The 16,033-nt window shown below is 37.8% G+C and overlaps 1 protein-coding gene across 1 annotated transcript in view; it reads left to right on the top strand.

Annotated features, from left to right (window-relative positions):
* CFAP69 (cilia and flagella associated protein 69) overlaps positions 1–16,033 on the top strand; it is a 58,022-nt gene that overhangs the window by 13,751 nt on the left and 28,238 nt on the right. Inside the window, 10 exon segments of the mRNA XM_051609742.1 lie at positions 456–620; positions 1,822–1,940; positions 2,393–2,511; positions 3,854–3,935; positions 4,904–5,096; positions 5,700–5,837; positions 7,832–7,908; positions 8,896–9,090; positions 9,711–9,797; positions 11,295–11,399. Coding sequence (XP_051465702.1) covers positions 456–620; positions 1,822–1,940; positions 2,393–2,511; positions 3,854–3,935; positions 4,904–5,096; positions 5,700–5,837; positions 7,832–7,908; positions 8,896–9,090; positions 9,711–9,797; positions 11,295–11,399 — 1,280 coding nt within the window.

A 16,033-nucleotide genomic window follows, 5' to 3' on the forward strand; every position in this document is an offset into this window, starting at 1 on the left:
AGTACAAGCTAAATAAAAAGATACTAATTGTACTCAGTTTCATGGTGTGGTTTTCTCTGGATGGATACTTTTTATCATTAAACTGGTAAGTTTTCCTGGAAATAATTTTTTATTTGGATCTAATGGAGATTAAAAGGTTGATATTACATATGATGCTAGAGAAGATATTTTGAGTTTTGGAGACTGTTCAATAACATCGTAAGGTTAAAAAAAAAAAAGGTAATAATTTAAAATGTTCACCAAAATCATACCTTTCATATGAATGTCAGAAGTATAGCCCACACAAGTTGGCTTTTTACTAGATGGTTTTAAACAAGAAGCCTTTCTAACATGAAGAGTTTTTGGTTTTAGCTTACTTACACTGATAAGTTGCAGTTGTTTTTTCCTGAGCTCTTTATTATTCTGCACATACACTGGCTGCCAAAAAAAAAATACTCACTGTGATTACTCCACAGATCCTTTCTTTGGTCAAGGTAACAGTTTCCATGGGACAGGTGGTCGTGGCAACAAAATCGCACAAATGCGCTACAGCCTGAGAGTGCTGAGATCTGTGGTGTCCCTTTACGACGATGCTGTGAACCTTAATTTGTGTGACCAAGGAGCAATTAGCCAGCTACTGGGTAAAGCACAATTTGTATTGTAGTACATTCTGTTGACACTACGAATGTTCATGCTTTTTCGTGTCCTGTGGTTTTAGCGTGGTACTCTGCTGAAAAACTAAAAAACCTACAACAGTTAATCCAATATGGATGTAATTTATTTGATTTTGAATTCCATTACACTTAAATGCACATAATTGAAGGGATTAAGCAAAACAGACAGCTGTAAAAGCTTAATTGTTTAATTTCAGAGTGAAAGCTGCCCTTTCTCCCTTTATTATACTGCATTTGTTACATATTATTTTAATTGTGAGAGCCACTAGGAACTCCAGCCATGAGCCATGTTCTACCAAAGTCTATTATGGTGTCACTTTCCACAACTCCTCTTTAGAAAAAAAATAATACCAATGTACTTTTATATTAATAACATTATGTAGAATAAAAGCAGAATAAGCTGCTTAACCACTGCACCTGCACTTTAGAGCATAGTCTTGTTCAGTAACACATGCCTCTTAAATTTGGTTTTAAGTTCAAATACATACTGTTATAAGTTCTTTTAATACCATAATAAAAAGTTCCCAGTGCTCTGAAAGAGTCATAGTGACAAAAACAAAATAAGTAAGATCCTCTGAAATTCAAAGAGTATGTTCTAATAGAAAGCCTAGAAATTAAAGATTTTGTCCTCAGTTTAAAGTAGAACTCCAGTAAAAACTCTGTGGTAACTAACAGATTTGAGTGAAAGCAAAATGATCACTATGCCTTACACATGAGATTCAAGTAACTTTATGTGTCTGAATGTCATTGTTCAAGGCAGATTTTCTCAGCAGTGGAAGTATTTTATGTCTTTCTCACATTTCCACTGTCAGTTGAAATGTTTGAGAGGCTGTACAAAAGCAAATTAGTAAGTTCATTGCCTTTTTCTAAGAGTTTCTTAATTCAGATCAGTTCCCTGAATTAATTGCACTGGCACAAGATAAGGGCAGCACAGAGTCTGAACAAGGAAGGAGTCAGTGCAAGCTGCTAGAAAGGTCCATAAACCTACAGCATCAGTGCTGCACTTCTGTAAGCTATTAGAAAATACAGGAGATTAAAGTGAATAGCATTAGTAGATTCCTTTAAAAATCCTTTGGTGTAAATTTTATACTTTTTTTAAAAATCAGCAGCTGTAATAGAAGAGACTTGTGTGTAGGTCGTTCACATATATAAATTATTTTATTTATAGACATCCTTAAGTATGCAGCAGACAAATGCAAAGAGAAAGAAGATGCCATTGTACTGGAAATCCAAGCTGACATATTTTTTGTTTTGTCTGTTCTCTGTGAAAATGATCTCCACAGAAAGGTATGTATCTTTCTACCTCATACTGTGCAGAAAACATCAAAACATGGTATATTTTAATTTAAATTATATTGTGTTTTTTTCATTCAAAAGCAGATATCAATTGTAGTTCAACTCTAACAAGTCAGGGCTGATAACTGGTTTCTATGACAGTGACAGTTAAAATGCAAAATCTCTCAAAAATGCAATAGCAAGTGCCTCGCCTATTTTAATGCTAATTTATGTAATTAACAATGCATATATATGAAAATGTAATACTGATCAGGATTAACAGATTGGAAAACTTGAAAAATCTCTTTTTCTTCTTTATACCATCAGGAATATACCCTGATGTAACTAGCAGGCCAAATTTATTACAGTATAAATAGTTACATTTTTCCAGTTTCCTTTGTGTTCTCTTGTAGCTATTTGGTAAATATTGAAGAAACATATTGCGTTAATTAACATGTCCACAGGAACTCTTCAGCTATGAAGGAGTAGATATACTCATCCCATTCATTCAGATGGATCCAAAGAAGTTTCATAGTGGACTAGGCCACCATCGTCTCCTCTTCGGTGCACTTGACTGCTTGTGGTTAGTAAAAAAGTATTTTAGTGGCAGCCACTCTTTAAAAATGGCAGGTCTTGTATTTTAGGTCTGCAATACGGTGGCCTTTCTCTGCACGTATAGGGCATTCTTCTATTTAAAATGTGTAAAAATCCTTCATACAATTTTACTAAGTAAAAATGGCACAAATCAAATATTCTGCATGTATTCTCTTCTAAATAGGAGTTCAGTATGACAACCTAACTCCCCACACCGCGTGACCTGACATGCAGTTACCTAAGGCTTTGTAAGAGAGGTGTATGGTTAGAGTCTTTAAATAACTTCAGAGATGTAAGCAGGAGGCAAGACGAATATTAGTTAAAACCTGTGTAAGCACAAGAAGGTATGTTTGCAAACTGGCTATATTGGGCTAGAAATTTTTGAAGGATTGCTATGAAGAACAGCTTCACACTGTCCACATAATATTAAGGAAGTTCAGTCACATAGTTATGCTTTTTTAAGTCAACTTAGGTTTTGCTGTGAGATAAACTGTCTACTGTTCTTTGTTTTACATAGCTCAATAGAGTTAGTAAGAAAAACTTAATTGCTAGAAGTTCCCTTAAAGTAAAGGTTTGGTTTCAAAAAGTAACACAATTGTACCTTCCACTCAGTAGTGGTAGAAGTTAAAGTGTCAACTAGAAAGCATGGCAGAGGTAAAATATATAAAAGACAGAGAGAAGCTGTAGATCTATCCTGATACATAGGAGGCTAACCAAAAGCTAATATGTTTTAATGGAGATGTAGATAAATACATGGAAAGACAAATTATATGTTTGTCTGGAAGAAAAGACTCAGTGATGCAGGAGATTCTTTCAGTTTCTGTGTTAATGACTGTAAGTGAGGAAATACGAGAGGGGAGCAATAGCACCTGGAATGCCGGTTTCATGATCATTTTAAGCTGGCAGAAGCAAACACTTGCCAAAAAACCAGTCTTGCTTGTCTCAGCCCCTTGATTCTGCTGGCAGAAGTATTCATGCAGCCCTGCAATAAACCAAATCAGGGACATGATGTAGCTAAATTTTAGTCTCTTTTACTGAGTTAGTTTCAGTTCAAAGTTCTAATCCAATTCATTGTGAACCTGCCAAATTTATTGGGCTGCTACAAGGCAGGTGTGCCACCTCCAAGAGAAGAAAGAGCAATCAAGTCATGTATATTTAGTTAGACAGTGTATATGAAAAGGCATGTGAAACATGATTTTTCTGCTCCCTGAAGGTACGAAGCATATTGCATACCAATTATATTTATGCAATTCAGTAAAATAGATGAGATGCTTGTGGAATGCTCTAAAGCATTAAAATGTTTTTGCACAGTAAAATTATTTCTGTTTAAGGTCCTGTGTCATTGGATGTTACATTGCAGAGGATTATTTTCTTGAAAAACATGGGATTTTTCTCCTTCTGGATTTGTTGGCAGTAGGTACTTTTATTACTGTTGTTAACAGATGAAAGAGTAGTAAAACATGAAAAACTGCAGTATTTTTTCTACAGAATCTCCTAGGACTATTATAATGCTAACAAAAAAGAGTGTATGTATTTCCCTGAGACAGGAAGGTAATCACAAACCAGGATATCTGCTCAGAAATTATTGGATGGATTTTCTATGTATCTTTTAAAAAAATAAATATTTGACAGAGGGAGTTTGAAATTTTCTAAAAGTATATCAAACTGTGCTCTTATTTTGCATAACAACTCTGTTTAGAAGAGCACCTCAGTTCTTCATCTTGAAATTAGCAAGAGCCAAGTTATTACACACTTCAGTGCTTTAAAAGTTTTGTTGTTTAAAGTTATTTTGTAAATGTGTTTTGCATGTATAGCTACTTGTGTGCATCTTGGACATAGAGCTGGCATAGGAATTTCACCTCTCACAAAATTAACATGCACCTTCCTTGTTTCATTCCATCCTTGTTCTTCCCACCTGCGCTGCCAGCCTCTGGTGCCCTTGCTGCACAACCTTCCCTATTCTCAGATTCTGCTGAGAGGTCTGAATATGAAAGAGAACAGGTGCTTTGTAGTACTGCTCAGACACTGCCTTCGGAGTCTGTTTCTCACCAAAAAAAATCTTGGTAGTTGTACATTCTCCAGCATGTGAGCCTGGAGACATGCAAGCATAATCTATTTTGTAAATCTGCACACAGGTATGTGCACCTTGCCCGATCCCACACCCATTCGCCTCGTGTTTCTGGATTTATAAAACTTTGCCTGGCAACATTTCAGAAACTTGAAAGGTTTACACTCCATACATCAGTTTGGCACAAATAGTTGGATGAAAAGTTTGTAGCTTCTTGATTACACATAACATGATTTCTCTAATGTTTTGGAAGGTAGACATCAGTGTATTGTGAACAGTTTAAAACATATTTTTCCCTTTTCCCTCCACCAAGTTAAAGCAGAAGAACCTGTGCAATATAATTCTTGGAATCTTGGTTGAATTTTGTGACAATCCTAAAACCACTTTGCACATCAGTACCTGGCGAGGGGAGAAAGACCAAACAGCAGCTAACCTGCTGGTACAGTTATGGAGACAGGAGGAGATCGAGCTAGGAGTCAAACGGGATCAATATGGAAGGATTGTTGGTAAGTTTTATGAAGCATGTGAAACTGAACAGTTCCACTGAATAAATTAAAACAAAGAAAGCATTTGCTTTTGCAGTCTGAGTCCTGATGAAAGTAAATTACAATATTTATAGTTTTATGCTGTAGTTCTTAGCAAACTCAAAATACCTTCTATTTCATGTAGAGTCTGACCACTAGATAGCGTTTTCTACATTGGGTGGGAATGAACCAGGTGACAAACAGAACGATGACCAGAATAGCTTTTCTAATGCTGAACAGTTAAACTTACATTTCTTCCACAAATGGCATTGTGTTTTATTTTATATTGTAAAAAGAAGGAGAGTGCTATGCTATGTTCTCACAAATCTTTAGTCATGCAAATTAACATTTTCTGGCCTAAATGATGTTAAAATTTCTGGTCAAACTATCCAAATGATTTACATAAAGTAGGATGGAATTGTCTTCTTTTGGCAGAGGCATTACAGAAAATAATATGTCCAGAGTTGCCTGCTAAAGATCCTCATACTTCATTACATAGACACAATTTCCTCTTACTTTTAATGGCTTTGGGAAGATACTGCCTCTTCATTCTTCAACTCCTGTTTTGTGTTTTGAAATTATTAGACATGAAGAGACCTATTGCTACCAGCTTTCAGAAAAAACAAGAGGTCATCCCCATACCTGCCAGCTGTCCCAGCTTTGCCATCATGGAAGTTTCAGAAAACATACGGGCAAAACTTTATTATTTATTGTACAAGCTAGGTAAGACAAGTAAAATGCCTTGTGTCTCATTTGTCATTAAATAGAACTCATTCATTGTCAATCAATAAAGTCATCATAAAAAAAAAACAAAACCCAAAAAAACTTTGAGATGCATCATCCACACTCTTACTAATAGATGATTGCTCATCCTGTTCTTTGAAGTCCCTATTGATGTAGATTTCAAGACTTCCCCAGTACTTTGCTGCCCCTACCTTTAGGAAGAGTTTTCCTGGCTTGAAATTTCCTATAATTTGTTTTCCCTCACACGATATTGCTTTCACATATTTTAACACTTTTATATGTAATTTTATTTCCCTAGATTAAGAAATACTGCTTTCTGCTGATGTTAGTCAGGGATCTCTTTTTCAACATAACCTCTAGTTATTCTCTTCTTCTTTTCCTTTAATCTTTCCAATTGGTTCATATTGTTCTTGACCTGTAGTGTCCCAAAACTGAACACAGTCATCCAGCAGAAGCCTCACAGCCAAGCAGAGCTACATTCCTCTGCTCACCTTGTAATAAACATGCTGACATGACTATAATAGTTGCTGTATTCACAGTGGCAGGAATTTTTTGCTCATTTGACTTAGGATCTTGTACAGTCATCTGCTATCTTAGATTTGTACAGGTGATTATTCCTACATTTAAATTTTTTTGTTGTTACTTACTAAATTATGTGGGTTTAGATAATTTTTCAGATAGGCAAGATTAATTTGCATTATTTTTAAATGCTACAGTCCCTCCTAATTCTGTCTTGTTTGCACACTGAAACTGTTCCAGATCCATAAGATTTCTTACCTGGCTATAGAGAAAAGCTAGGTTTTCGTTTTTACTAGTTCACGTTGGATATTAATGTTTTCACTGTTACCATTTAGCTGCATAAGCATTATTTGCTTTATTATTTGTTTCAGTCTTCTTTTCAGGAATTGAACTAAACCAATATTCTCTGGCTTCTCCTTTTGCCCTTTTAAAAATAGGCATTAGGTTTGGTTTTTCACATCTGTCCTCCGCAGGTTCAAAGATAATCAGTAATTTTTCTGAGATTGTTTCAGCTAGTTCCCTGGATAACCCAGAGAACCAACTGGTTTGAAAATACCCTTAATTTATCTAATAAACTAGACCTAGTTCTTTCTCTGTTGTAACCCAGGTTCTTACTAGTTTTTAATAGTGTTAGTTATGTTAATTGTTGAATCTCAGCTAAATCTTTTGTTAAAGCAAAAACACTTGAGATTTTGTTTCAGCTTTCTCCTATATTCACGCATACCCCTTATGTTAGTTAAATACATTGGAATGTCTCCTGTGAAGTACTGAAATCACATGCAAGTGGATAATAAAAAAAATTGGAAGATTTTTATAGTATTTTCTCAGCATCTTCTTCTTGCTGTAGTCAGTCTCCATAACAGCCTGTAATACGGTGATCTAGAAAGCCAATGTTAATTGGTCTTTATTTATGGTATTTCTTAGCTTCAAAACATGATGTCATTATACTCTAATAGGTACATGCTGCATTCACAGTTACCCCACAGATGGTGTGATAAAGTCTAGAATGAGAGTTGATAGACTGTAGAGAGTCTCTATAGAGTTAAAAAACAAACAAACAAACAAAACAGAAACAGAAAAAAAAAACCAACAACAAAAAACAAGTATGTTTTTTGCTAAATTGCTTCTTCAGAAACTGTGGCTGGTGGACTCAACGGTTTGCTTTAACAGAACATCAAACCTTTACCACAACAGCATAGCAAGTGCAGTACTATCCTGTGATTGGAAGGTCACTGGAGCCACTAATAAGTAAAGAGTTAATACAGGGTGAATTCAATATGGAGAAACAAATTTTTATCACCAAAACCCTGCTCTGAAGAGCCTGATCGGTATATGTGTGACAAAGATTTTGCATGAGATTATATGACAAGCAAGTTGGTGTCTTTTTTTAGAAGGTTGTATTTTAAGATAAATTCACCATGCTGTTAATACTGACATGATTAATATTGTTTTAGGTTTTGGAAATTTACCTGGCTTATCTGCTAAGGATTTTGTCACCCTTGCTGTCATACAGCATTATATTGACTTTAAAGTGAGTATTGTGGAAGACGTTACTACTGCATCTGTGTTTGCAAAAATAGCAAATACATCTCAGGATATGAACAACCCTTCAAAAGCTGTCACCTGTGTCACAAGTCACAGTTTCACAGAGTATAAGCCAATATTTACCATCAAAAGAAACAATCCTACCTCCATCATAGCAACACTCACCAGACTCATACTGCTACAAATGTTTGCATAGAAAATAAGACTAAAAAACAGTTCTAGTTAAAAATAATTCAGAAAAAAAGTAGTTGTAACTGTTTGCTAGCTCAGGAAACAGGAATGTGCCAGGATAGGAGAAAGAAATCGAAGGGCTGGAGAGAAGGAACTGCCTCTTTGTGCAGTAAGGTTAGTTTAGGGGAGGTCGTTTCCTATTAAAAAATGCATTAAATAAATATTCTGATAAAGGTATTTATGTGCTTCCCCATCTTTGTCCCTACATGCAGCATCCATCTATCCATACTGTCAAAAGTTAAGGATGTGCCTATAGGAAACAAGCAAGCTTTGTGGGAGCCATCCTGATCAAAAGACGTTTCAGCTTATGCCAATTTTCTTCTTAGGAACAAAGTCTGTGAGAGCTTGAAGTGTTCGGGAACTAGCAAGACTTGATCTTTATTTGATAATTCCAGCTTCTGTTTGTGTCTCATGTTGGAGTTTGCTCTGATAATGTGTAAAATTTGAGATTTTAAGAAGCAGCCTGTGGGACACAACACTTCATTCCTGAAATTTGGTGTCTTGTAGCTATCTGTATTTCTTCTGAGTTTCTGTAGTTACCAGCATTCCTGTTACTCCTCTGTGGAGTCACGCTTGGGCTTGGGAAGGTTTAGGGAGGATTATAACGAATGAATTTGGCACAACATTAATGAAGTCTAACCTTGCATAAAAATTCTGGGGAGTGAAACAAAATTAAGGAGATTGTTGCTCTATAATATTTTGACAATTGGAAATGAAAAAAGAGATAAATAATCACACACAGGTTGGAGAAGTTTGGAGTGAACTATGTGCAGAGCTAAAAGAAGAATTCAGGCCTGTTCTGTCAGATGAGGAAGCCTTGGAAGTTATTTCAGAGATAATGGAAGGTACTGGAAGAATGGTTGCTGCTTTCCAGACTGAAGTGCTTGAAAGTCAACATCACCAAGAAATCCAAGAAGAGGAAAAAACATATAGAAAAGTAAGACAAGGAATATTTAAACAAGTAAAGCCCATGTAAACTTTTTTGTCCATTTATATTTAGATTTCTAATTATATAATGTTGAGAATCCTATATGCAAACACTTCATGCTGAGAGTGAGCAGGACAGACATTTTCCAGCTTGGGTCATAAGACAAGCATTTGGCATTTTTGTTCATCTATTCTTCCATCCTCTCCTGTCTTCTGAGAAGTAAGATGAGTTGGTCCACTTGTCTAAAATCTCACACTAGTGTTTTTGAGGGATTGTCATGCATTATGATGCCAGCACTTTTGTCACCAGAACTGATCTGTCTGTTATTCAGCACTTGAGAGAGAGAATATACAGAAAGTATTCCTGAAAGAGCTGGGGCTCTTCCAACATTTGTGTTGGAAGAGGGAAAGATCAGTTTGCACAGAGAAGGTAAGACTTTTTTAAGTGACATTTTTAAAGGACAAGTACATTACTACAGCTTTATCATCCAGCCTCAGGTGAGAAGGATGGGCTAAGGTAGCCAGAGGGGCATAGGTGACTATACTATTCAAACAGCACAGGCAAAGAATTCAGAAAAACTCATGAGAAGAGGATTGTGTTTCATCTTGTAAATCTCATTTGTATTACAGATCCAAGCTGTCCATAAGCAGAGAGAAATGGTAAATAAATCTTGGCAAAATTTCTTGACTCGGACATCAAATTATGAGGCATTGAAGGTGAGAAATCTGAATGATGGAGCAAAATTTACATTCACGGTGTAGTTATAATAATTGTGAAGTTCCAAACACACTTCTTAAGGAATTATGAGGATTAAGGTAGAAGTTATAGTAAATGATATATCCATGCAGACAGAAGAGTGAACTGTAAGGTGTATTGGCAAAGCTACACTATCTTTGACTCTTTTGCTCTTCTGATTACAATCACAAATTTGGGATCAACATTGTTTATGCACTTGCAACTGGGGAGGGGGGGTGTGTGTGTGTATGTATGTATGTCTGTTTGTCCTGAAACTGTTGAAACTAGAGGACTGGTCATTCTTACTTTTCTTTATTTTTTCTAATACTTCATTTCTTTTTTTTTTAGTACAACAAACATCTTCCAAGATGAGAATGTGATTAAAAGAGTGATCAGATTAAGTTAGAGAATGAATTAAATCAGACTTAAAAGAAATGCATCTGAATTTAATTTCTCTTCATTTCCCAAAGGAGATGCAAAAATGAAAAAGGGCCTGAGAAAGGATTTGGAGAACCACGGGCTCATTAATTTTAACTGAGTCCCTGGGAAGCTGTTTTAGGCACATGAGGGATAAGAAGGTGATTGGTAATGGCTGTCATGGATTTAACAAGGACAAATCAGGTCTTGCTAACAAAGTTGCCTTTTGTGGTAAAATTATATGCTCTGGAGAAGGAGGAAGGTGGATGTTATTTCTCTTGATTTTACCAAGGTTTTCAGCACAGTCTTGTGTAGCACCCTTGTAGCCAAAATAGGGAGATATGGACTGGACTGTGTAGAGGTGGACTTGAAGTTGGATGAAAACCTGGCTGGACTGATGGGCTCAAAGTAGAGTGGTCAGTGATTAAAGTTTAACTAGCAGTCAGTTTTGAGTAATGCTCCTCAGAGTTAATTATAAGATTGATACTATTTAACATATTAATTAATGACTTGGATATTGGATAAGTATGCATCCTCATCATATTCATGCATGACACTGAACTGGAGGTAGCAAGTAGGGTTGCTATTCCAAAGGACTATGACAAGCTGGAAGGATGGGCTCACCGAACGCTCATGAAGTCCAGGAAAGACTGTGATATTGTGTATCTGGGATGTATTAATGTTGTACATCAGCACAACTTGGGCACTGACTGGCCGTGTAGATGAGTAATATATACAAGGTGACAACATGAGGCAACAGTGTACTCTTGTGGTGATGAAGGCTAACAGCATAAATGGCTACATTAAAAAGAATATAGCCCCCAGGTCATAGCAAGTGATTGTTCCCTTCTCACCCTTGTGAAGCCATGTCCATTGATTCTGTTTTCAGGTCGCCAGTACAACGGAGTCACAAGCCAGAGGGAGGAAACTCATAACTAAAAGCCAATAGAATTATCACCTCGTTTATTTTGTCATTTTGTCTGTATATTTTCTGTCAAGTGTAAATGATGCATTTCATTCTGATTAAAACAGTTTGGCCTTTTTTTTCTAACTGTCTTTAGAAAGCAAAAAGGCTTCAGGAAAAATCAATAGAGGATACCAGATCTAAATCAAAGACTCAAAACAGAACAGCACATTCTATAGATATTAAAGGCCTCAATACAACAGTAAGTAATTCCCAATTATGTTATTTTATTTTCATTAATGTGTAAGTGGTTTGGGGTTTATTCTGACTGTATATTGCTGCTGCTTACTCTGTCTTTAATAATACTTATGTTGACAAGCTCCAATATGTCAGAGAGAATCTGGATCTTCTGCAAAGCACAATTCCACTTCTGTCATTTCCTCAGACAACAGGTAGTTTGTCAAAACAAGATTCCGATCTGCAAATTACTCATAGAAAGTGTGAGCAAGATGTTCTCTATGCTGCTTGACATGGACCTCTTGTGGGACAGCCTTTCATGAAAAACCTGCTGAGGTCAAGACCTCCTTCATTTATAGTTGCGTAAATCTGTGCAATTTCTAATACATCAGTAGTGGTGTCCTTTATCAGTAAATGTGTTCCTGACTGTCTGCAGATAAGCCACTTGTTGCATCTGCAGAAAAAATATATTTTTTTCTCGTTTCTCTCAGTTAATTGAAGTGTGGGCAAATAATAGCCATGGTTAAGAACTTATTCAGGTGTAACACCATATTTAGATGTCGAGTTTTGATAAGAGAGGTAAGATGTGGGAGTCTCCATTCTAGTCAGTAACTCCTTTTGAGCTAGATGGATGATTTCTATGTAGGCATCACAGCTAAGGAGGATTTTAGGGGGAGGGACAGCCTCTTGGTTGCTTCTAAGTTACTCTTATGTGTAAAGAGAAACGGGGAAAAAAACCCAAGAGGTGCTGTTTTCAAACTTGTACAAAGGCAAAAGATTCTATTATCATGGGCTGTCAGGCATGAATGAGTAATGACAACTAAGGTGGCTGCATCCTGAAAAAGAAAAGAGGCGGTTCATGTTTGATGTGACGAAGAAAGGAGGAGCTTAATATGAAGCAAGGGGATGGTCTTGGAATGTTGGACTAGGATTTTTATCAAATTATCTCTGCCGTAAAGTTCTGAAAGATATGGAGGAACACATTGTGAATGCAAGATGAAGTGGGCTGGGAAAAGTATGTAGCTATGTACATATATCAGTGAGAATTAATCAGCAATATTTTGCAGAAAGTTTCTAAAGAATTTAGATATAATAGTGAGTATTCAGGAAATTGTTGGTAGAGGTAAATATGTTGTTAGATTTTCTCTTAAAAACTTTGACCTCAAGCCAAGACTATTTCTTTAGAGGCAGAGGATTTAATAAGAAAATATTTTCATTGTTCTATAATCAATATGTCAATAACTGTAAACAAAAACAAGGACAAGGTTAGTCTGTGTTGCAGAACAAGTGTATTAATAAAAGAAACACATCAGCAACATCAGGTGAAATTCCTTCCTTAGAAGAATTACAAATAACAGACATGGCTGTCATTTTTTTTCATGGAACAGTCTTCTTCCCTCCTTTCTGCCAAACACCGTTAGTAAGGGAGATTAAATTAAACGAAGATGGTTGATGCAAACCAGTCAAGGTCAAGTAATCAAACGTAGGAGCCAAATGCACTCAAAAACTTGTGTTGTTTTAGTAGGTCATGATTAGAAGACAGAAGTGTCACTTGGAGATTTTTATTGAAAGACCGAACCTATTCAGTATAAAGAGTAGTAATGATACTGGAAAGTGTATGTCTCTTTCAGTCCTGGAGTCTTCCAGGAGCAGTAATGATAAGCAATTGCAGTCTGAGAGAAACGGGGTCTGTTCCCTTCTTTTTTCTTTGAAGTATCAGTGTATAGTGAAATACTGATGACAAAACCTGTGGCTGATATTATATACACATCGAAATAACATTATTGCACAATAAACTTTGTTGTAATAAAGGCTTGATTTGCTTTTCCTCTATTCATAAGATCAGACATGAAAGCAGAAAAACAGAGTACATAAAGGTACCTGCTCAAAAAACACTCTGTCTTTTCCTTTGTATTGATGGGAACAATTTGTGAACTTAGTATAAAGGATAATTTGAGTAGACCTTGGAAACCTCAGCATGCATCTCCACGAGCTGAATAATATTTTTGAAAGACAGTTCACGATTTAACTCTCATCTCATTTTAAATGCTAACATGAATATCAAGCAATGCATTTATTTTGTTTTTCAGATTGGATCTGGTCGCTTAGTAACTGTTGAAAGTACACCTCAATTAACTGGAGGGCCAGTGGCTGTTACAGACCTTGCTCTTAGAAAGCCCTCTTTTTGTGAAGGAGCCTTAAAAAACGTCAAAAAGAGTTAAAATGTTGGACTCGGTCAAGAAAGATTCGGTACCTGTAGAATGGATAGTGTTCTGAATAGTGCTTTTAACATTTTAGTGAACTGTATGAATATTTTAGATACAAGATACAATCTGTTTGTAATGCAGAATTGCAGAGAACATCTTGAGAGTAAAATTATATTTTGTCTTAACTAATATAAACAGGGGGATGATTTATCAATAAAGTACCCCATACAGTATGATACAATAGTATGTTCAGTTTAATAATTTTGTGTGCTAGTGTCAGGTTACCCTGATTCACTATCAGTACGTCCACTGTTTAGGCTTCTATCTTGCTTTGAGACATTCCACACATTGCACTTAAGTATTGCTTTCTTTAAGCAGCATGATGAACCTTCATATAAACACATTCAGTTCTTCGTTGTCCTGGATACTGTATCCATGTGGTCTTGGTCCAAGTCCATTTTTTTTCTTGAATTGCCCCCTTTAGCATCAAGACTTCTGACTTCTCTTAGTTTTCATCAAAGGATTAACTAAGAAGATTGTCTGTGCCGACAGTTTCTCCAGACCTGTTGGAGAGACATACTGAAATGTCTGGCTCCTCATGGGTTTCTCACAGCCCTTTAACTGATTTTACTATTCTAATTCTTTCTTGGGTTATTGCCCATATTGTCTTCAACAAGAACTCATCCTCTTCCACCGTAGTTCCTCTAGAATATCAACTAGAATTGTTATGAATGTCTAGAACTTGAGTATAGTGATGACAAGGTTGAGTGTGTTTGGATCAGGATTATGGGCAAGGCCAACAAGGCTGATATTGCTGTGGGAGTCTGCTATAGACCTCCCAGCCAGGGCAGTGGGGTGGATGAACTGTTCTATAACACCTGGGTGAAATCTTGTGGTCATTTGACCTTGTTCTTTTGGGGGACTTCAACTCTTTAGATACCTGCTGGGATTACAACACAGCATAGAGGGAACAGACCTGGAGGTTCCTGGAAGGTGTCAAAGATAATTTAGTGGCACAGCTGGTGAGTGAACCAACCAGGCAAGGTGCCCTGCTAGACCTGCTCTTTGTGAACAGGGAAGGGCTGGTAGGAGATGTGATGGTTGGAAGCTGTCCTGGGCACAGCAACCACGAATTGTTAAAGTTCTCTATTCTTACAGATGCCAGAACTTCAGTACTGGGGAAGCTGATGGAGCAGATCATCCTGAGCACCCTTATGTGGTGCATGCAGAACACCCAGGTGATCAGGCCCAGTCAGCATGGGTTCATGAAGGGCAGGTCCTGTTTGACTCACCTTATCTCCTTCTATGACAGGGTGACCTGCTTATTGGAGGAGGGAAGGGCTCTGAATGTTGTCCACCTTGACTTTAGCAAGGCCTTTGACAAGGTTTCCCACTGCATTCTCCTAGAGAAGCTGGCTGCTTATGGCTTGGATATGCCATAATCCAGCTTTACTGGATAAAAACTGGTTGGACAGCTGGGTGCAAAGAGTTGTGCTGAAGGGAGTTAAATCCAGCTGGCAGCCGGTCACGAGTGGTGTTCCCACTGCTCCTGTTTAACATCTTCATTGATGACTTGGATGAGGGGATAGAGTGCACCCTCAGTAAGTTTGCAGATGACAGTAAGTTGGGTGGGAGTGTCGGTCTGCTTGAGGGCAGGGAGGCTCAGCAGAGGGATCTGCACAGGCTTGACCGTTGGGCCGAGGCCAATGGCATGAGTTTCAAGAAGGCCAAATGTCGGGTCCTGCACTTTGGCCACAACAACCCCCGGCAGCACTACAGGCCTGGGGAGGAGTGGCTGCAGAGCTGCTCAGCAGAGAGGGACCTGGGGGTGCTGACTGACAGCTGGGTGAACACGAGCCAGCAGTGTGCCCAGGTGGCCAAGAAGGCCAACAGCATCCTGGCCTGCATCAGGAATAGTGTGACCAGCAGGACCAGGGAGGCCACCCTGCCCCTCTAGCCTTGGTGAGGCTGCACCTCGAGCACTGAGTGCAGTTTTGGGCACCTCAGTATAGGAAGGACATTGAGGTGCTGGAGAGGGTGCAGAGAAGGGCACCTGGGCTGATTAGGGGTCTGGAGAACAGATCTGATGAGAAGAGGCTGAGGGAGCTGGGACTGTTCAGCCTGGAGAAGAGGAGGCTGAGGGGAGACCTCATTACTCTCTACAACTACCTGAGAAGAGGCTGTAGTGAGGTGGGTGTTGGCCTTTTCTCCCTAGTGACTAGTGATAGGACAAGAGGAAATGGGGTCAAGTTGTGCCAGGGGAGGTTCAGATTGGATATGAGGAAAAATTTCTCCATGGAAAGAGTGGTGAGGCATTGGAACAGGCTCCCCAGGGAGGTGGTGCAGGCACCGTCCCTGGAGGTGTTAAAAAAGATGTGGTGTTTTGGGAGATGATTTAGTGGTCACGCGGGTGTACGGCTAATAGTTGGACTTGATGATCTTGAAGGTCTTT

The sequence above is a fragment of the Apus apus genome, chromosome 2, assembly GCF_020740795.1.
Source record: "Apus apus isolate bApuApu2 chromosome 2, bApuApu2.pri.cur, whole genome shotgun sequence".
Taxonomy (NCBI): domain Eukaryota; kingdom Metazoa; phylum Chordata; class Aves; order Apodiformes; family Apodidae; genus Apus; species Apus apus.